This window comes from Grammomys surdaster, unplaced genomic scaffold (assembly GCF_004785775.1).
Source record: "Grammomys surdaster isolate TR1022 unplaced genomic scaffold, NIH_TR_1.0 364, whole genome shotgun sequence".
In the NCBI taxonomy this organism is placed as follows: Eukaryota; Metazoa; Chordata; class Mammalia; order Rodentia; family Muridae; genus Grammomys; species Grammomys surdaster.
In genome coordinates, this window is record NW_021604783.1 from 3,579,679 (window position 1) to 3,607,657 (window position 27,979).

At 47.7% G+C, this 27,979-nt stretch overlaps 3 protein-coding genes across 5 annotated transcripts; 2 read left to right on the forward strand and 1 right to left on the reverse strand.

Moving 5' to 3' along the window:
• Positions 1–3,418: 3,418 nt before the first annotated feature.
• Cldn7 (claudin 7) lies at positions 3,419–5,714 on the forward strand. 2 transcript variants are annotated; one of them, XM_028780209.1, is made up of 4 exons: positions 3,419–4,131; positions 4,917–5,081; positions 5,196–5,280; positions 5,373–5,714. In XM_028780209.1, exons 1-4 carry the CDS (start codon positions 3,909–3,911, stop codon positions 5,533–5,535), a joined length of 636 nt encoding a protein of 211 aa, XP_028636042.1. In that variant the 5' UTR covers positions 3,419–3,908; the 3' UTR covers positions 5,536–5,714. The 2 variants fall into 2 exon arrangements, with proteins under 2 accessions (XP_028636042.1, XP_028636043.1); XM_028780210.1 differs by lacking the exon at positions 5,196–5,280 and having other exon boundaries at positions 3,909–4,131; positions 5,373–5,660.
• A 362-nt stretch (positions 5,715–6,076) lies between these two features.
• Elp5 (elongator acetyltransferase complex subunit 5) lies at positions 6,077–18,436 on the reverse strand. Of its 2 annotated transcripts, none has more exons than XM_028780207.1 (9): positions 18,419–18,436; positions 17,411–17,527; positions 17,200–17,260; positions 17,031–17,111; positions 12,557–12,777; positions 8,687–8,868; positions 7,417–7,512; positions 7,015–7,115; positions 6,077–6,428 (listed from the first exon to the last, which is right to left on the reverse strand). In XM_028780207.1, the coding sequence occupies exons 2-9, from the start codon at positions 17,508–17,510 to the stop codon at positions 6,314–6,316; spliced, it is 957 nt and encodes a 318-aa protein (XP_028636040.1). In that variant the 5' UTR covers positions 17,511–17,527; positions 18,419–18,436; the 3' UTR covers positions 6,077–6,313. The 2 variants fall into 2 exon arrangements, with proteins under 2 accessions (XP_028636040.1, XP_028636039.1); XM_028780206.1 differs by lacking the exon at positions 18,419–18,436 and adding an exon at positions 17,780–17,796.
• Positions 18,032–27,473, forward strand: Ctdnep1 (CTD nuclear envelope phosphatase 1). The gene is made up of 8 exons (XM_028780208.1): positions 18,032–18,797; positions 21,490–21,556; positions 21,648–21,766; positions 21,963–22,034; positions 25,480–25,596; positions 25,694–25,805; positions 26,368–26,452; positions 26,848–27,473. Exons 1-8 carry the CDS (start codon positions 18,696–18,698, stop codon positions 26,906–26,908), a joined length of 735 nt encoding a protein of 244 aa, XP_028636041.1. The 5' UTR covers positions 18,032–18,695; the 3' UTR covers positions 26,909–27,473.
• Positions 27,474–27,979: the final 506 nt, after the last annotated feature.

A 27,979-nucleotide genomic window follows, 5' to 3' on the forward strand; every position in this document is an offset into this window, starting at 1 on the left:
TATCTGTCTTGTCTACCAGCATATCCCTAGGGTTAATCGCAGGACATCCACAGACACTCAGGAAACTCTTGTGGGCCAGTGGATGGACATTTTTTTTTTAAATTCAAAATCTACACACCTCTATACTTCACAGGGCAGCAGGGAAATTGATACGCAGTCCCTACCCTAAGTACACAAATAAAGCTTCAGCCTATGAGAAGAACCTTGAAAGGAAAGTACAGGGACCCATTAGATCTGAGAGATGGCCTGACTCAGCGTGGGTGGGGCAGTCAGGTCAGGCTTCCTAGAAGAGCCACAAAGGATGAATTTCTTAGCTGGGTAGAGGAAGGTGGGTGGGGCGAACGGATTAGAGCACTCAAGCATTGAGAACAGAAAGAAAGGTGCTTTAGTAGGGGTAGAACATGCACAGTGTATTCTGGGGACAGTCGAGGAATGAGGTAGGTACACCAGCAGTCAAGAGAGACACTTAGGTATAGCTCGGCGGCACCAGCACCTGTGTGAGGCTCTTGAGTTCAATCCACAGCAACAGGGGAAAAGAAAAAGTGCCATTGAATGATTTTTATTTTACTCTTAATATTTATTTATTTACGTGTGTGTGTGTGTGTGTGTGTGTGTGTGTCTGAGTGCATCCAAGAGCCAGATTAGGTCAGAAGAGGTATTGGAACTGGGCATGGTGACATGCTCTTGCTCCAATCCTCCACCTGTCCCCAACAGTTTCTCTGTGTAGCCCTGACCATCCTGGAACTCACTCTGAGGACCAGTCTGACCTCTAAAGTCAGAGATCCAGCTGCCTCTGCTTCCCTAGTGCTGGAGTGACAGGCCTGTGTCACCACTGCCTGGCACACTCCAGCCGCTTTAATCTCAGTGGTCACTTGGCAGAGGCAGGAGGATCCCTGTGAGTTCAAGGTAGTCTGGTCTACATAGCAAGTTTCAGAACAGCTAGGGCTACAAAGAGAAACTTTGTCTCAAAAAAGATGAAATAAATAAAAGATTATTATTAATAATAATGATGCTACAAGAGGCAGCAGATCACCTAGAATTGGAGTTACAGGAGGTTAAGTCACCATGTGGATGTTGATGAAAGAACGTTGGTCATCTGCAAGAACAGAAAGGTCTCTTAATTTTTGAGCTGTCTCCCAAGCCCTCCACTGAGTGACGTTTTAGAAAGAATGGCAAGATTTACGTATGTATAAAGAGAGTACTCTGGGGAGTGAATTTAGGAAAGGGTAGGAGCAGGGAGATTGGTTTGGAGGCAGTTGTAGTCTCCAGGTAATAACTAGATAGTAGCTAGGCATATGGCGGTGATGGCAAACGCCAAATATACAAACAAAGGGATAATGAGAAGGAAAGACTTTCAGAGCTGGACGGCACTCCCTTCTGGAAGCCTGGCTTTGAATTTTCTATTCCTCTGCCTCCATCTTCCGAAAGCATGTGCCAACCACGTCCAACCAGGAAACCACCTTAAACAAACAAACAAACAAACAAACAACCCAGCAGTGTATAGTAGCTCACATCTGTAATCCCGGCATTTGGGGAGTCTACATAGTGAGCTTTAGTTTAGCTAGATGGAACTACAGAGTGAGATCCTGTCTCAAAAGTACCAACCCACCAACTAGCCAACCAGTAAACCAAAACCCCAACAAACCATTCCACAGAACAAAAATCCAAAAGGTCAAAAAATAGACACAGATAACGGTGTTCACAAAGCTCCGAATTTTATATGAAAGCAGGTTAATCTGCTGGACAAGAAGGGCGTTTACATGCGCTCACTGGATAAACGTGGGCTTTACAGAGAAAAGTGTAAGGGGAAGGAGAAGGCGTTGACTTTAAAAAACTAGCAAGATAGGGGTCTGGAGAGATGGCTCAGTGGTTAAGAGCACTACTCTTCCAGAGGACCTGGGTTCAAATCCTAGGACCCACACGGCAGCTCATGTCTGTCACAAGATCTGACAGCCTCACGGAAACATAATACATGCAAACAAAACACCAATGTACATAAAAGTAAATTTAAGAAAACCTAGCAAGAGGACGAAAGACGTGTGACGGTCTGGGAGGTATAAGGAGGAAGGAGGTGGGAGGAGAGGGAGACTGGAAGAAAGAACTAGAAATGGGTTAGGGGAGGGAGTGATTGGACACATTGTGCTACAGGGCTCCAAGGCTTCGGAGGGAGTAACCTTAGTCTGAAAGTCAGGGAGGAAATAAATCCAGATGGCAGGCAGGAAAAGATCACAGGGAGGAGTGAGGACCTCGGAAGCCAAGTTGGGAGGAAGGATGGGGTCAAAGTAGGAAGGAATGAAGGCTGAGCTAAGGTTTTGTGTTTTTTAAAAAAGATTCATTTATTTTATGTATATGAGTACAATTTTTATTTTATGTATATGAGTACAATAGCTGTCTTCAGATATACCCGAAGAGAGCATCGGATCCCATGACAGATGGTTGTGAGCCACCATGTGGTTGTTGGGAATTGAACCCAGGACCTCTGGAAGAGTGGCCAGTGCTCTTAACCACTGAGCCATCTCTCCAGCCCCCTGAGCTAGGGTTTTTCAGGGATGAATTAAAGGCCACCTTGGGGAGTCAGCCGCTAGAGTGGGCCGGGGTGGGGGGACGTGAAAGGACACACAAATAGGTCCCTAGAAGCTCAGAATGAAGGAAAGGAAAGTGTGCGGCTGGAGAAGGAAGTGAGGAAAACGGAGGGTAAGCTCGAAATGACAACCTGGGGAGGGGAATGATGGGCGTGGCAGACTCTCTGACCTAGGTCTTACCCTTCTCCCCACCCTCGGAAAGCTCCTTCGGGTAGAGGAGGAGACACTGACAGGCTCAGGTGCTAAGTCCTGACCAGTGGGTCAGTGGGTCCCGAGACCAGGCATGTGGGGCTGTTGGAGGGCCGTGCCATCGGTGGAGGGCTGGAGCAGTGGAGCGGTAGGTAGCTAGACTGTGTCTGGAAGCAGAAATGCCTAGAAGGATGCAACACGGGTGATTTTACCGTAATGGGTTAGGGCCCCTGAAGATGAGACAGGCCATGGAAGGAGACTAAAGAAAAAGGAGCTGAGAGTGGAGGCGACAGTCGGGCTGGACAAACAGCACGCGCCAAGACCTGCAGGGGAAGGGTGGCGAGGAGCCTTTCCAGGGGTGTCTGCGCGTACAGGCTCTGCAGCGACCCAAGCGCACCTGTACGGAAAGGAAAGGATGGGGCCACCTGGAGTCTGCAGGGCGGACTCAGACCCCAGGGACTTCTGAGAAGCCGTCACCTATTTCCCATCAACGGTTAGAACCAGGCAAATGAATGGGCGTGACCCTGGAGCTCAGGTTTCTTCCTCTTCACCTGGACAAGGAGGGGGTAGGGGCCAAGACTTCCGGTTCAGGTGAGTGTCCTTTCAGTGACGTCAGGTCACTCTCGACTGCCCCTCTGGTCCCGCCCAAGCTCCTGCGCTCCCGCTGCCTGCGGGGGCGCGTCCCCGACGCCCTACATATATATACTCAGGTGCGCCGCACCTGTTCGCCCGCACCTGCCGACGCACCGCCCGCTCCCTGTGCCGCGCACCGCAGCCTGGGGCCGAAGGGCCCGCATACTTTCTGGGGGCCACGCCCTAACGGCCCCTCCACTTCTTTGGGTAGTCTCTGAGCACGCCGGAGGGAACCGCTTGGCCTTCGGGGACCGCTTTTGTCTGGAACCAGTCCTTCGGGCGAAGCCGGTTCCCTCTGCTGGGAGAGTGTCGCTTCACCGGAGGGGACGATTTGTGTTTACCTCGGTTAACAAGACTTGTTGTTACCCGGTCAAAAAAATTTTTTTTTTCTCTTCTGGGTGACTTGAATCTCTATCCAATTTTTCTTGTGTCGCTGCTCCTCAGATTTTTGTTTTACTGTAGGGTCGCCCTCCCGGCGCGTCCCATCCTTTCTGAGACAAGGAAATGGCCAACTCGGGCCTGCAACTGCTGGGCTTTTCAATGGCCATGCTTGGTTGGGTGGGCCTGATAGCGAGCACTGCCATCCCGCAGTGGCAGATGAGCTCCTATGCGGGCGACAACATCATCACAGCCCAGGCCATGTACAAGGGGCTCTGGATGGAGTGCGTCACGCAGAGCACCGGCATGATGAGCTGCAAAATGTACGACTCGGTGCTCGCACTGCCGGGTAAGGCCGCGGGACGGACGGGGCGGACGTGTCCGGGGTCAAGGTGGCAGGGTTGGGTGTGGGGCAGGGCCGAGGCCGCACAGCCCGGCGCCGGGGGTTGCCAGGGAGGAGGAAGTGGACGCCTTGGGTGCAGTCGGTGGGACAGAGAGGGAGCGGGCCTGGGATCTGGCTCTCCCACGTGGGCCCCACGCCCCTCTGTCCAGATTGAACGGGGGAGTCCTGGGCGAAACACCCCTCAACCTCAGGCAGTCAGGGGTCTCTCTCTTCCGCTGTTTCTTTCTCTGGACAAAAGGAGAAGAGGGACGGAGGTGCTCAGGGCCGCAGAATCGTGCCCTCGTTAGACGTGGGACCACACTTGTGGCCTCTAATCTTATCGGCCGATTAGCTGAAGCCACAAACCCTGTGGCCTCGATAGCAAGGCCAAAGCTAGGACACGCGCCGGCTGGTGTGGCCCAAGCGAGAGCCTTAGCGGCCACCTGCACTTCTCTTTCGCCCCCTTTCTCCCTTCCCCCCTACCTGGAGCGGTTTCATCGAAACCTTGGCGCCCCGGGCGGGTTCTGGAGCGCAGGGCGGGGCGGGGCGCGGAAAGGACTTGGTGGCGGAATGGGGGTGGGAACCGTCTGCGCAAGGCCTGCCTTGGACTAGGGGGCCCCAGGCTGCCGACGGAACCTGGCAGGCGGACCATGGTCCAGGGGTTAGTGGGCGCGGTCTGCTGCGCTTAGGCTGGCGCCATCCTAAGGCTACCTGCCATTTCCAGCAATGACCGCCCTCCTCCTCCTCTGCAGCGGCCCTGCAGGCCACTCGAGCTTTAATGGTGGTGTCTCTGGTTTTGGGCTTCCTGGCCATGTTTGTCGCCACGATGGGCATGAAGTGCACACGCTGTGGGGGAGATGACAAAGCGAAGAAGGCCCGCATAGCTATGACTGGAGGCATTGTTTTCATCGTGGCAGGTGAGCCACTAGGGTCCAAGGTGGGACCAAGGGCTCACTCTTCCATCCAGAAGAGCAGCATAGCCAAGATCTTGGTCTGGACACCCAATACCAGAACCCTTTTTCTCTTTCTAGGTCTTGCTGCCTTGGTAGCATGCTCCTGGATTGGTCATCAGATTGTCACAGACTTTTATAACCCCTTGACACCCATGAATGTTAAGTAAGTCTCCAGTCTAAAGAAACAGATTATGTGGACTTGGGACATGGAGGACATTAGGCCCGCGTTTTGACTCCAATCCTTTCTTTCCACAGGTACGAGTTTGGTCCTGCCATCTTTATCGGCTGGGCAGGGTCTGCTCTGGTCCTTCTGGGAGGTGCCCTGCTCTCTTGCTCCTGTCCTGGCAGTGAAAGCAAAGCTGCATACCGTGCACCCCGCTCCTACCCCAAGTCCAATTCCTCCAAGGAATACGTGTGAGGTGGGGAGCCCAGCCTGTGGGCAAAATGCGAGGCAAAGGCCTCCTGGTCACTTCACCCCCAAACATTATGTATAGTTCCCTTGTGGGGAGGGCAGTTGGGGGGCGGTCTGGGAGAAGAAGACAAAACGTAGGGAGGGTGTGCTTTTGTACAGTAATAAAATTAAGTTTTGGAAATTAGGTCTTTCCAGGTCTCTTTTCTCCAGACCCAGATCCTTGCAGAGGATTTGGAACTGAAGCACACCTACAGCAGTGTATAGTACCAGTGGTGCCTCCAGGGCCTTCAGTCCCTACTTCCTTAGGCCTACTGCTTCAGCTCTCATCTTAGGTTCTTACCCACTCTCCCCCAAACTTTTCTTCCATTGATTATGATTCTGATTGCCCTAACGGTATACGGGTGGGTATGTGTATGGCAGAGGATAGCTTTGTGCAGTGGATTCAGGAACTGAACTCAGGTCACTGGAAACGTGGCAAGTACCTTTTCCTTTTGCTATCTTATCATCCCCAACATCTACTTGTTTAAACAGTTACCAGAGGCTTTGATTAATATACACACACACACACATATTTTATTAGAAATGGGCATGGGAAGAGGGTATTTCTTATTCTCTGGGCATATACTACGCCCTCACCACACTTTTTGCCTCAGCTTGATGCTGCTCCTTGGCTCACATGACACAGCCTCTACAGACAAAGCAACAAAGGCAGGCTAGGGACAAGGTAGAGTCTGCTAACAGCAGGATGGTTCGGAGCCCACAGCCTTCCTCTCCCATTTGTCTGTCAAATATCTAGGTCATCATCTGGATCTTCTTGGTCCACATCATCAAAAGCATCTAGCTCATAGAAGATGCGGCCGGAGGTCTGTCCTGGGCCTGGATGCAGCAGAGCTTGCTGTCTGAGGAAGGAAGAAATGACGAGGGCGGGTGTTCAGTCAAATCGGATAGCCTTCTGGGTGATGAGGACATTAGCATAGGTAACTGACCCTAGGTCTTTTTTCCTTTCCCTAAAGTTCTGAGAGTGATCAGTACTGAAGTATCACTAGGTCCTAGAACAGAGCCTATCCTGTACTGCTCTAACAAACCCAGGTCCTTAGCTAGAAGGCAATGATTCTTTAGTCTTGCTTCACACCCACTCACACACCAGGTACAGAGAAGCAGCACCTCCCGAGCTCCTGTGAACAAGCCCTTGAGACACTCATATATATTGTGTTTTTGTCACTGCTGCCTGGAAAAAAGGGTCACCTCCCCATCTGGTCTGGCTCTACTGGCCCATGGCTACTCAGAGCTCATGACTCTACTAGGGAGGAATACAGAAAGGTCCTCTATAATTGAGGGAATTCGGTATAGGTGGGTATGGAACCACTCCCTAGACTTGTCTCTGGAGGTGGACTTCAGCCCCTATAAAATCTTCAGGTTAATCAATAACCTGTCATCACCCCACCTTTCTGTGACACAGATGCTGAGATCCAAGCCCAACCTTACTTTTCAGAGCTGAACTGGAAAGGCAGAGTGAGGCTGTCTCTGGCTTCTCTTTCTTTCTTGGATAAGTGAAGGTTAAAGGTCAAATGAGCCGTGGGATCCACCTGTAGACACAAGTGCTGTGACTGCTCAGTTCGACTTTTCAAGTCCCAGATCCCCAACACCTCTCCTTTTTTTTCCCCTCTTGTTTTTTTGAGACAGGGTTTCTCTGTGTAGGCCTGGCTGTCCTGGAACTCACTTTGTAGACCAGGCTGGCCTTGAATTTGAGAGATCCACCTGCCTCTGCCTCCCGAGTGCTGGGATTAAAGGTATGTACTACCACTGCCCAGCTAATATCTCTAGTTTTTGTTTTTCCTTTTGCCAGACTCTAAGCTCACACCTTTGTACCCTTGCCATTTTTGATACCTGGGTTGTATGAGGATCTGGGTGTAGCTCAGAATAGCGGGGAAGCCCTTCATGGAGATCCAGACTGAAGTCAGGAAGAATGGAGAACCACCAAGTCTAAGGAAGAAAAAAAAAAGAAAGAAAACCCCCATGCATTGGCTGTAAGGCACCACCCTTAATTGGCTACATTAATGGACCTTTTCTCTTGCGACAGGGTTTCTCTATGTAGCCCTGGCTGTCCTCTCAAGTGATGGCATCAAAGGTGTGCACTAGTGTGTTTGGCTGGCCTTTGGGCTCTTGAGTTGAGCAACCCGGAGTTCAAATCCTGATTCTTACTCTTTATTACTTAGGTGATTTAAATTTTAACATATCTGGACTTGTTCCCCAGTCTGAATAATAAGGATGAAACAATGACTTCAAGCACCACAAGCTAGGTGTGGCATACCTCTTTAACCCCAGCACTTGGGAGGCAAAGACAGACAGATCTCTGCAGTAACAAAGCTAGCTTTAATGTAAAATAAAATCAAGTTCCAGGCTGAAAATGCTATACACTGAGACCCTGCCTCAAACAAAACCAAATCAACACAGAAGTAATTAGATCAACTTTCCATTACTGTTTCCTGAAGTAGGACCTCGTGCTGCCCAGGCTGCCCATCAGCTTACTATGTTGTACCTTTTGTTTGTTTTTTCAAAAAGACAAGAGTTTCTCTGTGTAGCCCTGGCTGTCCTGGAACTCACTCTGTAGACCAGGCTGGCCAAGAACTCAGAAATCCTCCTGCCTCTGCCTCCCAAGTGCTGGGATTAAAGGTGTGCACCACCACCACCCGGCATACTAGGTACCTTTAACTCTCGATTCTCCTGCCTCTACTTCCTAAGAGAACATCAACTTTTATTGCTCGTCCCATCTTGTGGCCTGTCCTGGCCAGTCTGATGTCAATTTGACATGTCATCAGAAAGCAGGAACCTAAATTGAGGAAACACCTCCATGAGTGCCAGCTGTATAGTACTTTATTAATTAGTGATTGATGGAGGGGTGGTGGGGTGTGGGCTGAACAAGCCAGTCAACAGCTCTAGCTCCTCCACGGCCTCTGCATCAGCCTTGCCTCCAGGTTCCTTGCCCTGTTTGTGTTCCCGTCTTGGCGTCCTTCAGTGATGGACTACAAAAGGCAAATAAACCCCTTCCTCCTTAAGCTGCTTTTGGTCATGGTGTTTCAATCACAGCAACAGAAACCCTGACTAAGACACTGGCCTTTCTGATCCTAATCTCCAGCTTCCTCTGTTCTCTCCTGACCTGGTAAGTTGCACGTTGTTGGGGCCTTCGACAGAAAATGGAGGCTGAAGTCTGGTCCATTTTACCACTCAGAGTCACCTCTGTGTGAGCAAGGGTGCTCAATGCTCCCATGGGGCCAGGACCATGAAGCTCTTCATGTAGGAGGCCCAGGACACGTACCTGCTCTATTGGGGAGTTATTACCTGGATAGGGACAAGAAATGCAGAACACGAAAGACATCAGGTAGCATTTTCGTGAAGGCCTTAGAAGCAAACAAGGAAGGGAAGAACTTACCTTGGCCAACCTTACCATCTCACCGCACTGCTCTGCTTCTGCTAGTCCACACCTTAATTATCCAATGCTGATATGATCAGGGGACCACTGACTTTGATGCGAACAATTTATCACATGCTTACGAGCTTTGCAGCCTCATTAATTACCGAGCTGCTGTGTGCTGTGGGTGTCAGCCTCCCCCTCCCTCTTTGGGAGCATTACCTAAGATACACTGCACTGAACGCTTTGGCACACTTTACTTAAGTGCTGGGGTTAAAGGCGTGTGCCACCACTGCCTGGCAACTTTATACATGTTTATGTGTATGTCCCATGGTGTTCATGCTTGTAGAGATCAGAAGCTAACTTTTCTGTCAACTGTTTGTTCTACTATCGTGTGGGATCCAGGTATTGAATAAAGGTCATTTGATTTGGTGGTAAGCATCTTTACCCACTGAGCCAGCTTGTAGGATGGCCCAATTTGGCACATTTTAATTCTTTTGTAATTAAAAAAAAATTTAATTTGAGATAAGGTCTCACTAGATGATCTGGATCTCAACTAGGCTGGTCTTGAATCATAAGAGATCAGCCTGCCTCACCACAGCCAGGTCTAAACAAACAAACAAACAAACAAACAGGTTTATTTTTATTGAGGTGTATGGGTATCCAGAGGCCAGAAGAGGGTGTTGGTATTTGATCCCCTAAAGCTGGAGAAGCAGGTGGTTGTAGGTGTTGGGAACCAGATTCCAGTCTGCTGGAAGAGCACAAGTGCTCTTAACCACTGTGTCATCTCTCTAGCCTTCAACATTTGAATTTTTATATAGGCCAGCATTTTTAGACCAAACTATAAAACAAGGATGGTTTTGAACTCACAATAAAGCTAAAGACGACCTAGAACTGATCTGCTTCGCTAGTACAAGGACTACAAGCCTTCACACCCAGACCCCACCGCCCTGCCCTGCCCCAGTGGAAGAGCTTCCTGTCTCTACCGAGCCCTTCTAGGTGCTTCTTTCTGGGTCACATTTTGTCTGGCTGATCCCAGCTCTTCAAGATAAGTTCCTTTCTTCAGGTATCAGTGCATGGATCAAAACAATCCCTCTACCTTATACCCCTTGTCAGATCATCTTATGACTGTTACCTTTCACTTTTATTTATTTATTTTCTTTGAGACCTGGTCTCAAGTAGCCCAGGCTACTCTTTAAGCTGTTACTTAGTTGAGGGTGATGGCTGGATTATAGGGGTGCATTACCACCTCATCTGGTCTGTGATACTGAGCATGAACCTAGACCTCTGTGAATGTGGAAATTCATTTCCAGCTACTTCTTTATATCTTTTATGACCTTTGATAAGGTCAGTCTTTCCTTTCTATTATTTAAAACTGTATCTGATATTGCGTTGCATTCATATTTGTTAAAGGAGTGAATGGGGGGCTGGAAACATTGCTCAAGCTTCTTGAGCACACCTGTCTGGCACACAGGAATCCCCGGCCACCAGCCTCAGCACCTTGTGCACTGTGCATGGCAGTACAGGCCTGTACTCAGTGTCAGGAGACAAAAGCAGGGGATCAGAAGCTCTGGGTGGACCCATCCTCTCTGCCCAGCCAGATTCTATACATCCTTCATCATGATCTAGCTCGACTGAGACCATTACACAAACCATAACTGACCAAAATGCAGAGAACAAGAGACTGTGGTGCCAACCCCAGTTGACACAGCGACCGCCCAACTTCTGCAGCCACAGCTGAAGGGTCAGAATGACTGTAAGAACCAGAGGAAAAGGAAGGTCACTCTGATTCATCTCTTAGAAACATCAGAGCAGCTACAGCCATTAAGTTGCACCAAGATGGCTTTGCAAACAAGACTTGAGCAAGGGAGGCCCAAACAGACAAACTAACATGAAAGGGGGAAATTCGCATAGGGCCTGAACTCTAGACAAAGAACTACAAGCAACTAAGGAATATTTGGAGTAAGAAAAATAATCTTAGCAAGGAAAAAGCCCCCCAATTTGATATAGAATACAAAGGGGGTCAGCCTTGAAATCATACATATATAAGCGACATTACACAAACTGAGCAAGCTGTGCTGGTAGATTCAGGAAGGAATTTGAGGGAGGGTGTACACGGGAGGGGCTGGCGGGAGAGTAGGGAAGAAGAGAATGATCTAATTTTTTTTTTTTTTTTTTCCCCGAGACAGGGTTTCTCTGTGTAGCCTTGGCTGTCCTGGAACTCACTCTGTAGACCAGGCCACCTGCCTCTGCCTCCCAAGTACTGGGATTAAAGGTGTGTGCCACTACCGCCCGGCCTAATTATTATTTTAATTAAAAAAATACTAAAATGATAGAAAAAACCTGTCTAGTATAGTGGAGACAATGTATAAATGGGGCACATAATATATAAAGGTGTAATTTGTGACAACATAAAGTTTTCAAAAAAAAAAAAAAAAAAAAAAGGTGTTTTAAGGTCATATACCCTTGGCTATCTACACAGTTAAGGCCCGCTTTGATGTTATGATCATAAGGGCTCTATGAGACCTTGTGTTAAAGACGTGGAGAACTAAAGACAGAATAATACACAGAACAATCGGCACATAAGAAGAAGTTAACAAACAACAAAAAAGAGGGACTAGAGAAATAGCTCAGTGGTTAACAGCACTGGTTACTTGTCTAGAGGATTCCCAACACCTACATGGTGGCTCACAACCATCTGCAATTTAAGTTACATGGGATCCAATGCCCCCTTTTTGGTCTCTCCAGGCACCAGGCAAGGGCATGGTACACGAACATACATCCAGGCAAAAATCACAGAAAAACTGTAAACCACATGAAATCCTCACACCTCTCTTATTCTGGGTGTGGTGCTGGAGTTCTATCACTGGAGGCAGACGCTCTAGATTCCAGGCAACCCTGGAAAACAGACCCTGTGTAAAAAACCAAGAACAATAAAACAAACAAAACACCCCACCGGGGCTGGGAAGATGGCCGAGCACTAAGGGTTCTTGTTTCCCAGCATGCATATAGCAGGCCCAGTATCCAGGGATGTACTGTAACCTCAGCTCCAAGGGGGATAGCTGAGAAGCTAGGGCTGGCTGTCTTCCAGCCTAGCTGAGAACATTCGAGTCCCAGGTTCAGGAATAGACTCTGCATCAAAAGCATAGGATAAGAATGACAGAGAAGGCACCCACTTCTCTCTTCTGACCTCCCTTCGCAGAGGTATGTGAACCTGTGCACACACATTTCATACATCATATATGGGTATGCATACTCACAAACACAGATTTTGTTTTGTTTGTTTGTTTTGTTTTTTGATAGGGTTTCTTTGGATAGCCCCTGGCTGTCCTGGAACTAGCTCTGTAGACTAGGTTGGTCTTGAACTCACAGAGCCATCCAACTGTCTCTGCCTCCCGAGTGCTAGGGTTAAAAGTATGTCCATCCATGCCCAGCTAGATAAGTCATAAAACAACAAATCTCCAACTCCAAGACTCCACCCCCAATTCTCCCCAAAAAGAGATGGCAAAATGTCAGACTGGAAAACCCTGATGCTTCTTGTTGGAGTGGAAAGGAAAGGGGTGACATTCTTTGGCAGGAGGAGCTATACCAGGGTAAAGAACAAAGGGGAAACCGTACCTGGGTCTACACTTCGCTGGCTCAGAGGATGTAGGGCTTGACAGAGTGTAACACAGGGAATGTGCCACAGCAGCCAGCTGAGAGAGTCAAGGGCAATGGTGACTGAGCCACCATCTGTCCTTTTGCACATGGATATCAAGGCTTTTAGAGGTCCTTCAGGGACAGCTTCCCCAGGTTTTGACCAGTTAAGAGGGTCTCTGAAGAGGTCATAGTAAACCAGGCTACAAAGAGAAAACAGAAGACATATTACAACCTTGAACTTCTTCCTCATTTTTGGACTCTTTCTCAATTTTCACCAACCCCTTAAATATTAATGAAAGCTAATTATAGGATTTAGTAGCTGACAGCATAGACTTTGGTGTCTCATAATCCAAGTCCCAAGCTTGGCCTTAGACCTTATACAGGATTACCTAACTGGGAATTCTACCTTTTAAAGTTCTTTTGACATCTGTTCTAAACTTCCTTTCTGGCTGATAGAGAGTTGGCTTAGTAATCAAGAGTGGACACTGTTCTTGGGGAGGACTGGAATTAATTTCCTAGTAGGCTCAGAACTGCCTATTATTCTACTTTTAGGGGATCTGATGCCCTTTTCTTAGTTCCACGGGTACCTACACTCATGTGCATGTATCCATATACATACACATTATAAAAAAATAAATCTTGCTAGGTTGTGGTGGAACTTGGGAGGCAGAGGCAGGAGGACCTCTAAGTTCAAGGCCAGCCTGATCTACAGACCAAGTTCCATCCAGGGTTACATACACAGAGAAACCCTGTCTTGAAATACAACAAAAAAGAAATCCCCAAACCAATTCAAACAAAATTTTGCTCAACTAGGCATGGTGGTGGAAGCATGTAATCCAAGCAGTCAGGAGGCAGAGACAGACATATCTCTGTGAGCTCAAGATCTGTCTGGTATATAGTAAGTTCCAGGCCAGCCAGAGATACTGGAACCCTGTCTTAAAACCAAAACCCAAGCAAGAACAACAACAAAAGCCCTTTCCTGTAGAGATTCTCCCATGCACAAGGCCTCTGTCATTTCTTACCATTGTTGTCTAAGATTCACTAGGGCAGGAAAGAAGTTTGCCTCATCCACTGTTCTATCCCCAGGGTCCTAGCACAGCTCCTAGTTTTTGATCCTCAGTATAGATGCACCTAGTGAGTGAACATGGGTATTACAGTAACCTTCCTAACTAGTCTCCACATCCAGGCTGCCTTGTTCTGTTACATTCTCCACGAGGTAATCAATGGACTAGTGTTTCTAAAAGGGATGGTGTGACTCTCCCCCAACTGCCCTTGGCCTAACATGTAAACGTCTATTGTGCTCTTTAAGCCCTATCTACAGTCAGGTACCTCTTTATCTCTCTGACCTCTCATTCCTTGCTTTGTTACTTCCTTTGCCTTTAGGACAAGTCCATCAGTATCCGGCAGTGAGTGCTAACGCAAGCCTGGACTCTAGGACTAAATTAAGCACCATTCAGAATAACTCAAAGGGCAGTCTGTTTATTCTACCAGCTCATAGGTCAGCAGATACACTGCCTATCTTTTTACTTCTAGGGTCTTTTGTTTTCGATTGCCCAAGTTATCACCATTCCTCACTGCCTCAGTTCCCAGCTGCCTAAACCTCCAGCTTCAGGAATCCGATGTTCCTCCAATGACTATTAGTAGTAGTTTTAGGGAATATGGTCAAAATTGTTACATGATCAAGGATGACCTTGAATGTCTGACCTGCCTGTCTAAACTTCCTAAGTGCTAGAATCACAGAGCCCAGGTTTATGCAGTGCTAGAGATCAGACTCAGGATTCTGAGCAGGCTAAGGGGGCACTCCATTACCAACTGAGCCGTGCCACTAGTCCCTTAAAGAAGTTCATGATTTTTTTTTTTTTAAAAAGATTTGTGTTATGTATATACACTGTAGCTGTCTTCAGACACACCAGAAGAGGGCATCAGATCCCATTACATATGATTGTGAGCCAGTATGTGGTTGCTGAGAATTGAACTCAGGACCTCTGGAAGAGCAGTCAGTGCTCTTAACCACAGAGCCATCTCTCCAGCCCCCAAAGTTTATGATTTTTAACAAGGATTTTTATCTCATTCATATATATATCTCTGTGTGTATGATTATATAGGAGTACAGGTGGCCAAGAAAGCCAGAAGAGGACATTAGACACTCTTGAGCTGGGAATACAGGTGCTCTGTGTAGGGACTGGCAACCAAACTGAGGTCCTCTGCAAGGAAAGTAGGACTCTTAACTGCTGAGCTAACTCTCTAGCCCTGTGATTCACTTGTAGTAGTATTTTTCTTTTCTTTCCAAAAAAAGTTTTTATTTAATGTGCATTGGTGGTTTTGAATGCATTCACATCTGTGTGAGGGTGTCAGATCTCCTGGATCTAGAGTTACAGATAGTCAGAGGCCATGTGAGTGCTTCGAATTGAACCCAGGTCGTTTGGAAGAGCTGACAGTGTTCTTAATCTCTGAGCCATCTCTCCATCCCCTATTATTTTATTTTCTGAGCTAGGATCTCACTAGGTTGCCTTAGCTGGCTTGGAACTATGTAGACCAGGCTAGCCTTGGATTCCTAAGAGACCTGTCTGCCTCTGCCTCTCAAGTGCTGGTATAAAGGCATGTGCTACCGCGACCATCTGGATAGTGGGGATCTACCCCAGGGCCTGCTACATGTGGTGGCACATGTCTTTAATCCCAGCACTCAGGAAACAAGCAGATAGATCTCTGTGAGTTTGAGTCTAGCCTGGTCTACAAAAGGAGTTCCAGTACATTGAGGAATATACAGAAAAACCCTGTCTTGAAAAACAAAACCAAAAAGCAAACAAAACCAAACCCAAAGCAGAACAAGCCAACCACTGCTCAGTTAGAGACCTAAAGATCGTTTCTGCTAGACACACTAACTCTTCCCTTGGTTCTCTATGTAATGACAATGAGATGAGAGCTTTGCATACTGTCTTCACACTGTACCATTCTCTTTACTTCAATTCTCCAAGCAGACCCCACTCACATCACCACTTTAGACATGTTAGTCATTCTTAAAAAATATTTATTTTGGGACTGGAGAGATGGCTCAGTGGTTAAGAGCACTGGCTGTTCTTCCAGAGGTCCTGAGTTCAATTCCCAACAACCACATGGTGACTCACTACCATCCGTACTGGGTTCTAATGCCCTCTTCTGGCACACAGGTTTTAATGCAGATAAGGCACTCATATTCATTAAATAAATCTTAAAATACGTATATATATAGTTATGTGAGTACACTGTAGCTGTCTTCAGACACACCAGAAGAGGGCATCAGATTCCATTACAGATGGCTGTGAGCCAGCATGTGGTTGCTGGGACTTGAACTCAGGACCTCTGGAAAAGTACGCTTCTGATTTCTGCAAGCATCAAGGCATGGCCATGGCCCACAAATATAGGCAAAACATTCATACACATAAGATAAAAAACCAAAATAAAAAAACAAGAATACCTTTTAATTTTTTCTTTTTAGCATACAATTGTGGAAACACCTCAAGAAAACAATCATTTAAATAACTGTGATTATTTGTGCCTTTTAAAGAATAAGATTTGTTTTATATTTATTATTTATTTAGAGACAGGGTCTCACTATGCAGTCTTGACTAGTGTGGAACTTTTCTATGTAGACCAGGCCAACTTCAGATAGAAGGAATCTGCCTGTATCTGCCTTGAGTGCAGGGATTAAAAGTGTGTACTACTACAGTGACCTTACGCCATCTCTCTCTCTCTCTTTTTTTTTATTGAAGAAATCTTATAAACTGGACATGGTGGCATGTAACATACTCACAGCACAGGGGAGGAAGAGGCAGGACGGCTGAGAGTTAGAGGTTACTGTGGGCTGCACAGTGAGTTCTAATGCAACCCACGCCACATAATGAGATTAATTTCTTGTTAAAAAATAACTGAATATCTTTTTCTGAGGAAGAAAAAAAATGGGAAAAAAAGTTCTGTCCAGAGGTTAATTTGGCCTATTACCCTTTGGAGTTAGTATGTTCCTTTATCCTGCCCTATGTTTTCAATTCAATTCTAGCATCTACAGTCCCTGAGCCTTATTAGGCCTAGAAGAAACCAACTCCAAGGACACTTATAAAAGATGAGGGCATCAATTTTAGAAGAAACTGGAAAGTTTCTTGGTTGACTATTTATTAACCCGGAAACATTAAAGCCAGAATGCTTATGTACATACAACAGCACATCTACGAGTCTACTTCTCTCTCTCGTCGCGTAAGCAACAGCCTCATGTCCCTTTCCATCACTGGTGTGTTCTTTCTCCAGTCTAGTTGGCAAGCTAGGATTAAAGTATCTAAAAGACACTTGCCTAATCTTTAAATTTTTACTGCCCCAAAGGTACGATCCCAGTTTCTCCACAATACGAGATTCTGTGCTGTCTGTTGAAAAGAAGCCCTTAGTAACTGTAGTCCAAATAAAACCCGTTTTAATGTATACTTGCCGGCTGTTGACATCAGAAGCAAAACCTTCGCGAAACTCTTCTTCACTCACTTCACAGCCCAGAACGTAGACTTGCTCCCCACTAAGGCAGAGATGAAGGAAATATGTTAAAGAGAGGGGGTACCCGCTCTTTTCTCGGGAAGGACAGGAGAAGGTGTGGGCTAACTCACCGAAGTGCAGATTTCTTGATAAGCGCCTTCAGGAGACTACGCCCCTCCCACTCCACCGAATCTGTGGAGAGCCAAGTACGGGTGAGACCCACTGAGCCCTCAGGTCTCCGACCATGACTTCTACCCCTAGCCGGGTATCCCCTCAGGGTCCTTCAGGCTCCCGCTCCTGCAGCCAAGCCCAAGGCTACGGCCGCATGCCTTTATTCCTCACCTCGAAGAAGCACCAAACCACCGATGGCCAACAAGGAGTCCAGCATCTCTGACGCCTCAGGACGCCTTCTGATGTCGTCACCACCAAGGAGGCGGGGCATTTACGATTGCTTCTAACCTTAAAGGACCGCAAAGTCCGGAACGAGGAGACTGTTTTATTATTACTATTATTATTTTTTTTATGTTTAGTATTCTTAGGGGGCTTACTCGGAGGGGCCGCTCTAGAACCTCTGCACATAGTCCTAGAGACGACATCCTTAATCTGTTCTTGCACCACGACTGGGGCGAGAATGGCCGTTGGAACAGTTATTAGTGGGATGGGGACAAGGCTAGAGGTCGCACGAGCTCCAATCCCCAAGAAGGTCCGAACCTGGGAATGAATGACGTAACTCAGCCACGCCCACACCGTTCCAGGCTTCTCTCCAGGTCCCGCCCCGCAGTAGCCTTGTGCGCGTGCGTAACGCTGCACCCCCAGCCAGAGCACAGCTTTCCTTAACTCTACCCTCCCTCTTCAGAATGAGTTGAGGGAAACTTCAATCCCGGGGAAGTGAAAACACGTCATTACCGGAAGTAATGTCAGAGGGGAAGAGGAGGAGGGAAGAGAGGAGGAGGGAGCCCTTTGGGCGGTAAAATGGCGCCTGTCAGAGTGGGAAGCCCAGCTGCAGAGGCTGCAGCCCCGCTCCTCAGCGGCTAAGAGATCCTGACCTCGGGGAGGGGGAGGCCACTCCGGCCCAGCGCTCCGCGCCCTTAGGCTCCCCCTCCCCCTCCTTCCCAGGTCCTGCGCCCAGGGGCCCCAAGAGTCGCCGCGGCCCATCGCGCGCCGCCGCCCCCGCCCGCCCCCTTCCCGGGGCAGACCCCTAGCGCGCCTGCGCAGAGGGCCACCCTTCGCTTCCCCCTTCCCCTCCCATCTCCCTCCCTCCCTTTTCCCTAGCCCCCTCCCCCACTGCCCCCTCCCCCAATTCTCCATCCCCTTCCCTCCTGGTCTCAGAGGACCCTGTCCTAGCCCGACCTGTCTCGGCCTGCAGCCCACGCGAAGTCGTCGGTGCCACTTCCCGCTCATGTGGGCCCCCGCGGGCTGCCCACGCCAGTCCCCCAGTTCCCTGTTCCGCTGGGCTTTCCCTTCGCTGGGGGTGGCTTTCTGAGCCACCCACTCCGTGCTCATCTCTGCAGCCTCTCCTGCCGCTCGGGGCCCCCGTTCCCCCTCCCTGCGGCGGGGGGCTGCCCCCGGGGGGCTGGCGGAGCTGGGCCGCGGGGGCCCCGGGGCCGGCGGTGCCGGGGTCATCGGGATGATGCGGACGCAGTGTCTGCTGGGGCTGCGCACGTTCGTGGCCTTCGCCGCCAAGCTCTGGAGCTTCTTTATTTACCTTTTGCGGAGGCAGATCCGCACGGTGAGTTTGCGTGGGTGCTGGCAGTGGTGGGTTCCTCTGTCCTCGGTACTCACGGAATTTTGGATAGTGTTGGGCCTCTGTTTTGGGCCTAGGAAGGGAGCCTTGGCCAGAGCTTTACTCGCTGGAGAAGTAGGACACCTTTAAGCAGGGTTTAGACCTTAATAAAAGAACCACGATTTTTAGTTGGTTTAGTTTCCTTTTTAATCTGCCTAAATGGGATAGCATTTGGCAGTTCTTGGGGACTAGAATGCTGCTCTCTTTAAGAAGGCTAGAGTTATTGCTAAAGAAAGAAGAGGCGGGGAACACCTGTTTGCTGGTAGCCAGAACTGTTATAAGGCTTTGGAAAGACCCTCCTGTTGGAAGTCGGACTCCTTTGTCAATAGTGTGGGTGGGCAGGAGGGCATATGTAGCAGGGATGGGAATTTGGGGGAAAGCCTTGAGTGTGAAGGAACGCCTCCAAAAGAGCTCTGGAAGTCTCTAGCGTGTGTATATGGACTTGTTAAGACAGAAAAAAGATGCTTTTCCAATAGGCATTTTTATTTGTAAGAGGCAGCACATTAAAGTTGGCTGTCTCATAAGAAGACCTGGCTGTTAACTGGAAAGCTTGCATCTGAAGATGGGCATGTTTCTCCAGGAGACTCTAGCAATTATGAAGGGATACCCGGAGTGTGGAGACTGGTTGGTTGAACCCAAGCATCTCTGGGTTCTCTCCCTTAAGCTTTTCTCCAAGGTAAAAATTATTTCAGCTACCGTCACTTCTTAATGAGTATGCCCTCATAACTTCATCATCTCTGGAGTAAATGTCCTGAAGTCGGATTCTGGGGAAAATGAGTGAGCTGCCTGTAAGCTTTGGCAGCCTAGGTCAAGAGAATTCCCAGAAGGAGTTTGATGGTCCTGGTAGAAGACTTGATGGAATGGCTTGGACTTGATTGAGCTCATTCTCTGGCAGTCTGTCTATTTCTTCTACTTCCTGCTTCAAGGTGAGGGTTATTCTGGGTGGTGGTTATAAGCACACCTAGTCTCCTAAGATAAGATAGGATCCATTCAGGGTGTGTGAAACTGACCCTTTGTGCTTCTAACTCCTGTGGTTTTCTTTATGTGTTGACTCCTCATCCTTTCTTTTTGACCTTGCCCTAAGAATCCTCCCTCTTCTTCTTCCTCTCTCTCTCTCTTTCTCTCTCTCTCTCTCTCTTCCACCCAAAGTACAGGGAGTAGTGCTCCTCTGTAGCCCAACTATTGGAAGACTAGTTACTTTCTAAATTGCTCTCTCCTATAAATCACCGACCCCACAGCCTTTTGTCCTCCCTTCCCTTCCAGTCTGGTTTCTTCCCCACGCCTTCTCTGGCAGAAACTTGGAGCATTCCCCACATGCCCAGCATGTGCAACCCGAGATAGCAGCACAGGACACCCGAGCTGTTTCAGCCCTCATCACAGGCTCAGGGAGAAAAGAAGGGCAGATGCCTTGGGATTAAAGAAGAGTGGGCCTTTTGGTTTTCAAGCAGGGAATGTGTCGCTTAGGGCCTAGGAATGGACTGAAGAACATTTGTATGTTAGAAGAAAAGAGCAGAGGGGGGAATTGCCAGGCTTTGAGTAGAAGCTCTGGGAATTAGGAAATAGCTTCTAGAGCAGCCTTGGAGCAACCGAGCTTGATGTGGTGCTGTCCCTGTCCCTGTCCCACCTGTCTGCAGCAGTCCTCACTACACCCTGGTCTTCTCTCTATCCTGTCAGCTTGGCAAGTAGAACTTTTTATGTTTTCTACATTTCCCTGGGTACCAGGGTAAAGAAGCTCTTCAGAGATTCACTACAACTTGTGACTTGGCTAGTAGAAACAGAAGTGGACAGGTGGCTGGTTAAAATAGTCCTAATGGCCCCTAGCCAGAAGAACTTAGCTGACCTGACACCCCCTGGATTCCCTCAGCTACTGTTCCTCTCAATGATCCAAAGACTTCCTTTCCTGATTCCTCCTCTCTGCCTACTAAGAGTCTGAGGTTCTTGGTTCACAGTGAGAAATGACAAGGGTCACCAATGAAGAACCCTTGAGGTGAAGAGGGGGCGGTGCTGTGTGTCTCTTTCTTTGTTCAGTGTAGCAGGATAATATCACATTAAAAAGTACTATGCTGCAGCCTTTGAGGCTTTGGAAAATTAGACATAACTGAGAGGAATTCATGTTTTCATGGAGGTTTCATTTTAACTAGGGGGTTAAGTCGAGCTGTGCAGTCAGTCCTAGGCATAGAGGTAGTTAATCCTTGTTGCCTGTTTCATTGTTCTTAAAACAAGGATAATGACAGTATTAGTAGGCTTTTATTTTGTTTTCATGGTGCTGGGAATTGAACCTAGATTGAGCCTAATTGTCTATTAGATAAGTGTTCTACTACTGAACTTTACCTGTATCCCTGTTAGGATTACATCTGAGGTTCTAATCATATATACAGTGCCTGGCGTATGGTAAATGTTCAGTATTTGCTGTTACTGAATTAGGAGGATTTTCCTTTTTTAAATTTTCTTTTCGAGATAGAGTTTCTCTGTGTAGCCCTGGCCATCTTGGGACTCACTCTGTAGACCAGGCTGGCCTCGAACTCAGAAATCCGCCTGCCTCTGCCTCCCAAGCGCTGGGATTAAAGGCATGCGTCACTGCTGCCGAGCGAGAATTTTCTTTTAAGAGATTCTAATTCTCATCTCTCATTATCCTTAGGTAATTCAGTATCAAACTGTTCGATATGACATCCTTCCCCTATCGCCTTTGTCCCGGAACCGACTAGGTGAGTATGTCAGATTGGAAGACTACTGGAAGGTGGAGCAGGGCTTTGGGCTGGAGGTCAGTCGGTGTCATTCCTTCTCATTGCGTTTCAGCCCAGGTGAAGAGGAAGATCCTGGTGCTGGATCTGGATGAAACCCTTATTCACTCTCACCACGATGGGGTCCTGAGGCCTACAGTGAGACCTGGAACACCTCCCGATTTCATCCTCAAGGTATGTGGGCATTATGGAATGTTTGTGTCTCTCTCATTTTGTTTAGACAGAAACTTTCTTTCCCAGGCTTAGGGTTAGGGCTTGGCAAGACCTGGCATCAGGGTCAGGCAGAAGGAGAAAAGCAGGTAGTGGGCATGGGGCAGGGCCGGCCTGGTGGTGCTTAGCGTTCCCTCACCTCTTCCCTGTTTCTCTGCAGGTGGTAATAGACAAACATCCTGTCCGTTTTTTTGTACATAAGAGACCCCATGTGGATTTCTTCTTAGAAGTGGTGAGTGTGCATGAGCAAATGGGGGCTCCCTGGTGAAAGGATGGTTGTAGAGTTGTGGGGTGCTTAGGGGATCCAAAGGAGGGGGTGAGAAGTTGGTGTAATAGTTGAGGTTCTCTAGAGGAACAGAGCCAATAGGATATAAATATATCAATATATGTTTCAGGTTATATTAAAATAGTAACAAGTTGTCTCATACTTGAGAACCCGAGAACCTGGTAGGTGTACGCAGTCCTCTAGCTGGGTGGCTCATCAGAGGGAGCATCCCCACAGTGTTTGCCTCGTTTTGGAAAGACTGACAGTGTGGTAGTTGCCCAGTCCAGGAAGCTGACACTGAAAACCTGGAAGGTTCCTGAAGCGCTGCTGGTCCTTAGTTAATGATAGGTGCCTGGAAATGCTGGGTGTGACGTCAGTGAAGGAAGCCATTGCAGCAGCTCCGTGCATCAACACAGGCAAGATCAAGGTCAGATGAGAAAGAGGCAAACAGTCCTCTATCATGCCTTCCTACCCGGGCAGCTGCCAGAGGGTCTGCCAATGCTGGAGGTGGGTCTCCCCACCTCAGTTAAGGCAGTGAGGACAGTTCTTCTGTTAATCTCCCTATTTGGTGGTTCTAACTTGCGGCAAATTGACATTAAAACTAAACATCACAATCCATCCTTTGACACTTGAGAAATTAACACATCACTTTAAAAGCCATAATCTTGGGTAGAAGGGATGGTTCAGTGGTGGGTAGTACTTGTTGCTCATTCAGAGGGCCTGATGCTGTATATAAGCACCCACATCAGGCAGCCCTCGACTGCTTGTAACTCCAGCTCCAAGGCTCTCATGCCCTTGGCCTCCATGGGTACATGCACTCAGATGTGCATACCCACATCCACATAAACATAAAAAAATAAAAAGTCATAATTTTATGCAGGAACATATATAGCTATATACAAATACATAAATCTTAAAAACTATAACTTTATTCCCTAAGTCTCATAGTCACTTAATAACAAAGTAAAGCTTTTAAAGTCCCACAGTCTTCAAAAAATTCAAGCTGGGAGGTGGTTGGTGCTGTATGCCTTAATTCTGGGAGGCAGAACTTGGGAGGCAGATCTCTGAATCTCTGAGTTGAAGGCCAGCCTAGTCCACAGAGTAAATTCCAGGACATCCAGGGCTACACAGAGAAACTCTGTCTTGGAAACAAAACTTTACATATATATATATTTGTTTGGTTGGTTGGTTTTCGAGACAGGGTTTCTCTGTGTAGTCCTGGCTGTCCTGGAACTCACTCTGTAGATCAGGCTGGCCTCAAACTCAGAAATCTGAAACAAAACTTTAAAGCCTCTAAAATATTCAGTCTTCCTGCAAAATCAAGTTACTTTCTTATTCCAAAAGGGAAGAACCAGGGTAGTTACAATCAAATCATAGTAAAACCAGCATCTGGTGCTGCAAACCAAATCCTACAGCTCAGTGTCTGACATTTGGGACTCACCTATGGTCTCCTGGGCTCCAGAGTGCTTGGGCAGCAAGCATCACTTCTCCAGTTCTGCCATTGGTAGCACAAACAGCTTATCTCACAGGCACAGGCCAGCTGTGCTCCACAGTGTCTTCCTCGGTCATCCCATGATCCTGGCTTATACAGTATGCTAAGGTTTCTGCTGCAACTAAGGTGGCACGGTTTCCAGTTGCCTCTTAGCTTCTTCTCAGAAACTCTGGCCTTGTCCTGGTAACAAGCCTTAGCTTTTCTTCATGATCTTTCAGTCCTGGGGTTTCCACTGTAATTGAGGCTGTACCTTCACTGGCCTCTATTGGCCTTTCATGATGCCAAGCTTCAACTTTTCTCCATGACCCCTTTAATTCTGGAGCCTTCATACCTCCAAAACAAGTAAATTCAGAAATCCGCCTGCCTCTGCCTCCCAAGTGCTGGGATTAAAGGCATGCACCACCACCGCCTGGCTTTTTTTTTTTTTTTTAAATTTTATGTATGTATGTGCATGCCTGCATGTATGCCTGTGTACCATGTGCATACCTGATGTCCATAGAGGCCTGGCGATGGATCACATAGACCTGGAGGTGCAGGCAGTTAGTTGCTGCCTGATGTGGGTGCTGTGTCCACAAACTTTTTTTTTTTTTATATAGTATTTTTTTCTTTTTAAAACATTTATTTTATGTATGTGAGTACACTGTAGCTGTCTTCAGACACACCAGAAGAGGGTGTCAGATCCCATTACAGATGGTTGTGAGCCACCATGTGGTTGCTGGGAATTGAACTCGGGACCTTTGGAAGAGCAGTCAGTGCTCTTAACCACTGAACCATCTCTCCAGCCCCCGTCCACAAACTCTTAATCTAAAATATTACAGTAACTATTCTGGTGGTCTTGGTTTCCCTCTGTGACTTTACAAGTCAAGCCTCCATTGTCTGCATAGTTCTCAGCATTGTCTTCTTAGCTCTCCCAGAACAGCCCACTAAGCAATAAGCATTCAATGGTTTCTTCAGCTCAAAAGTTCCAAGTGCTTCCACAATTCTCCCCCAAATCAACATGGTCTGGTCTGTCACAGCAAGGTCCCCACTTTCTGCTGCCAATTTGTAGTAGGGTTTTCTATAGGAGCAGAATTGATAAGATGAATATGCATTAAAAGAATGTATTCAGTTTACGTTAAAATAGTAATGTGTTATACACCTGAGAGGCTGAGAACCTATATGCTGTGTCCTTGTTGGAGAGGTGGGTGACTTGATAATTGCTTAGCCCACTGAGAGCAGTGTGGGTTGTCCTGAGTTGTGTAAGAAAGCAAGCCACTGCCAGGCAGTGGTGGCGCATGCCTTTAATCCCAGCACTTGGGAAGCAGAGGCAGGCGGATTTTTGAGTTCGAGGCCAGCCTGTCTACAGAGTGAGTTCCAGGATAGCCAGGGCTACACAGAGAAACCCTGTCTCGAAAAACAAACAAAAAAAGCAAGCAACTAAGCAGCATTCCTCTATGGTCTCTACTAGTTCTTCCCTCCAAGGTTCCTGCCTTGACTTCCTGACTTCCCTCAGTGATGGACTGTGACCTGGGAGTTATAAGATGAAATAAACCCTTTCCTCCTCAAGTGGTTTTGGTCAGTGTTTACTTACAACAACAGAAAGGCAAAGTAGGACAGTGAGTAAGGACAGTTGAGTAAAGGAGAGGCTGTGGGGAGGACAGGAAGAGGATGACTTTGAGTAGCTGGGGTTACAGTGATACAGTTCTATTCTTTCACAGATATCCTACACTCTTCCGTTTGTATCTCTGAATCTTATGGGTCTTGGTTGCCTCAGACACTGAGCATGGAAGTTTGGTAGGGAGTTCAAATGTTTTGTGTTTTCACAGACATTTGTTGTTACTTGAAGGGTAAAAGGGCTAGGCTGAAAAGGAACTGTTAATGTCCTTTTCATAACTGTTGGTTGGTTTGTTTGACACTGTATTCCTTTCCAACCTACTTCAGGTAAGCCAGTGGTATGAGCTTGTGGTGTTTACAGCAAGCATGGAAATTTATGGCTCTGCTGTGGCAGATAAACTGGACAATAGCAGAAGCATTCTTAAGAGGAGATACTACAGACAGGTAAGGAACCAGAATCAGGTTTGAGTGGCAGGTTACCAGGGTGGGAGGTGGGAGTGGGGATGAGGGTGGCGTGCTACATAGTCCTCTGCGTTTTCAGCACTGCACTTTGGAGTTGGGCAGCTACATCAAAGACCTCTCTGTGGTCCACAGTGACCTTTCCAGCATCGTGATCCTGGATAACTCCCCCGGGGCTTACAGGAGCCACCCAGGTATGGGAAAAGGTCTGTCAGGACCAGGACATGTTTCTGAGGACATTTAGTTTGGATTTTATTTCTGAGACAGGGTCTTTGTATATAACCCAGGCTAGCCTGACCTGACTTTGTCCTAGTGGTTCTAGGGGTGAAACCCAGGACCTTACACTAATCCTAGGCAAGCATTATACTATTTAGCTATATCTCTAACGCCTTGAGAGGTTGAATGCAAGGAGCTAGGGGCAGAAGAGTTGGATTCTCTACTGTACTACAGATCTGAATGTAAGTTGTTTCTCTATTTTAAATGAGATATCTACTCTTACGTGTCCATTTTATAAATGGGACTTCTATCAAATTTACTTAAAGTGAGGCACAGGGATAGTTTGACCAAAACTTTAGCCTCAAGCTGTTGTGAAATCTAGTAATTTGCTTTGACATATGAGGAAAAAGAAGAGTTTTAGGTGGTTAATGACTTTTGGTGGGTGAAAACTATGGAGTTTTAAGTGATAATATTCAGGAAAATCTTACAGGCTCTCCTGAATTCTTTGCCTTTTCTCAATTGTAATTTTACCTACCCTAGACAATGCCATCCCCATCAAATCCTGGTTCAGTGACCCCAGCGACACAGCTCTTCTCAACCTTCTCCCAATGCTGGATGCCCTCAGGTAAGAGAAGTGGCCTGTAGGCTGTAAGTCTTTTTTTTTTTGAGACACATTCTTTTTATGTAGCTCATGCTGGCTTGGAACTTGTTCCAACTTAGTTTAGCTTCTCAAGTGATTCCAGGAGTACACTACCAAAGCTGGCAACACTTGGGTTGTCAAGGAAAAGAGGTGGGGGAGATTTAAAGAATTGAAGAAAAAAAAGTCATTCAGAACTTAGTGTTGGGCCAAGTCTTCTTGTTGAAGCACTCATTGTTTGTAGCCTTTTGGCTTTTATCAAATTGAACCTGTATCACTGTGTGAAAGTGGTATCAAGTTCTGTCCTGTCCAGTTGTGCTAGCGTTGGTTGTGAGGGTGTCAACTGTGAGGCATTCCACCAACACAAGTTACTGTCATTTCAGGTTCACTGCTGATGTCCGATCGGTGCTTAGCCGAAACCTTCACCAACATAGGCTCTGGTGACAGCTGCTCCCCCTCCACCTGAGTTGGGGTGGAGGGGAAAGGGAGGGAGAGCTCTTGGGACAGCCGTCTGTTGCCCTGTCCAATGTGAGGACTGCCTGGGCAGAGTCTGCCCCTCCCACCCCTCTCTGCCCTCGGAGCCCTACACTCCGCTTACGGAGTCTGGATGGACACATGGGCCGGACTGTGAAGCAGCCTCACTCTTTGTGTTCACACTCCGTGGAAATGCCAGACTGGGACAGGCGAAGGCCTAGAGGAGCCGAAACCGTCTGGTGAAGAAGCAGGACTGGCCAGAGTGACTGACATATCCCAGAGGCTCAAAAGAAGCCAATTCAACTTTGTTGTGATTTGATTTTTTAAAAACTCTTATACAAAACTGATGTAATTCTTCACTCCTGCTCCAAGGGCTGGGCTGTGGGTGGGGACTGGGATTTTGGGCCACTGGATCTTCCTCAGACTTGTCCCTCCCTTTTCCTCATTTTTTTTTCTCTCCCCAATCCCCCATACCTGTAATCAGATCCTTTCTTCCGTCCTCTTTTAAGCCATGCATTATAACTTTGAAACCAAAGCTGCCCTAGATCCTTCTCTGATGTTTTTGGAAGTGGAGGGAGCTTTGTTGACCTCCGCTCTGCCCCTGAAGCCGAGAGGGAAATGCTGTTTGGAGTTGTGGGGAAGTAAGATTCAGCACAGGGATAAAGTAGTTTATGTCAGTGTTTTGACAGGAAAGGCCCCACTGGCTGGCTGGAGTCCCTGATGGACAGTGGACGAGCAACGAGGATATAGAAGGTTGAAGAGGGAAAAATCTAGAACCCTCAGGGCATACAGCTGGAGAAAGGCTGGCTTGTCTGGGAAGTTGACGTGGACAGACTAAGAGGGCGCTGCCTACGAGCTGTTGGCACTCCAGTAGTAACTCGGGGCGGAACCCTCTTTCCTGGCACCTCCTCTCGAGAGCCGGGCCTACTTTCCGGCACCCGCCACGTGATTCTCCGCTCTTTTCTGAGGTCACATGATTTTATCAACACCCCGAAATGTGTTCCTCCGCTCTGGAGTAGTCCCTATCTTTGGGACTTTTGC

Bases quoted from the DNA above. Each gene is read 5' to 3' on its own strand.
- Cldn7 (XM_028780209.1), top strand. From the start codon at position 3,909: ATGGCCAACTCGGGCCTGCAACTGCTGGGCTTTTCAATGGCCATGCTT. The intron at 5,082-5,195 runs GTGAGCCACTAG...TTCTCTTTCTAG, and splicing joins CATTGTTTTCATCGTGGCAG to GTCTTGCTGCCTTGGTAGCA. The intron at 5,281-5,372 runs GTAAGTCTCCAG...TTCTTTCCACAG, and splicing joins TTGACACCCATGAATGTTAA to GTACGAGTTTGGTCCTGCCA.
- Elp5 (XM_028780207.1), bottom strand. From the start codon at position 17,510: ATGCCCCGCCTCCTTGGTGGTGACGACATCAGAAGGCGTCCTGAGGCG. The intron at 17,261-17,410 runs GTGAGGAATAAA...GGCTCTCCACAG, and splicing joins TGGTTTGGTGCTTCTTCGAG to ATTCGGTGGAGTGGGAGGGG. The intron at 12,778-17,030 runs GCAAGTATACAT...TTCTCTTTGTAG, and splicing joins GCTTCTGATGTCAACAGCCG to CCTGGTTTACTATGACCTCT.
- Ctdnep1 (XM_028780208.1), top strand. From the start codon at position 18,696: ATGATGCGGACGCAGTGTCTGCTGGGGCTGCGCACGTTCGTGGCCTTC. The intron at 21,767-21,962 runs GTATGTGGGCAT...GTTTCTCTGCAG, and splicing joins CTCCCGATTTCATCCTCAAG to GTGGTAATAGACAAACATCC. The intron at 25,806-26,367 runs GTATGGGAAAAG...TACCTACCCTAG, and splicing joins GGCTTACAGGAGCCACCCAG to ACAATGCCATCCCCATCAAA.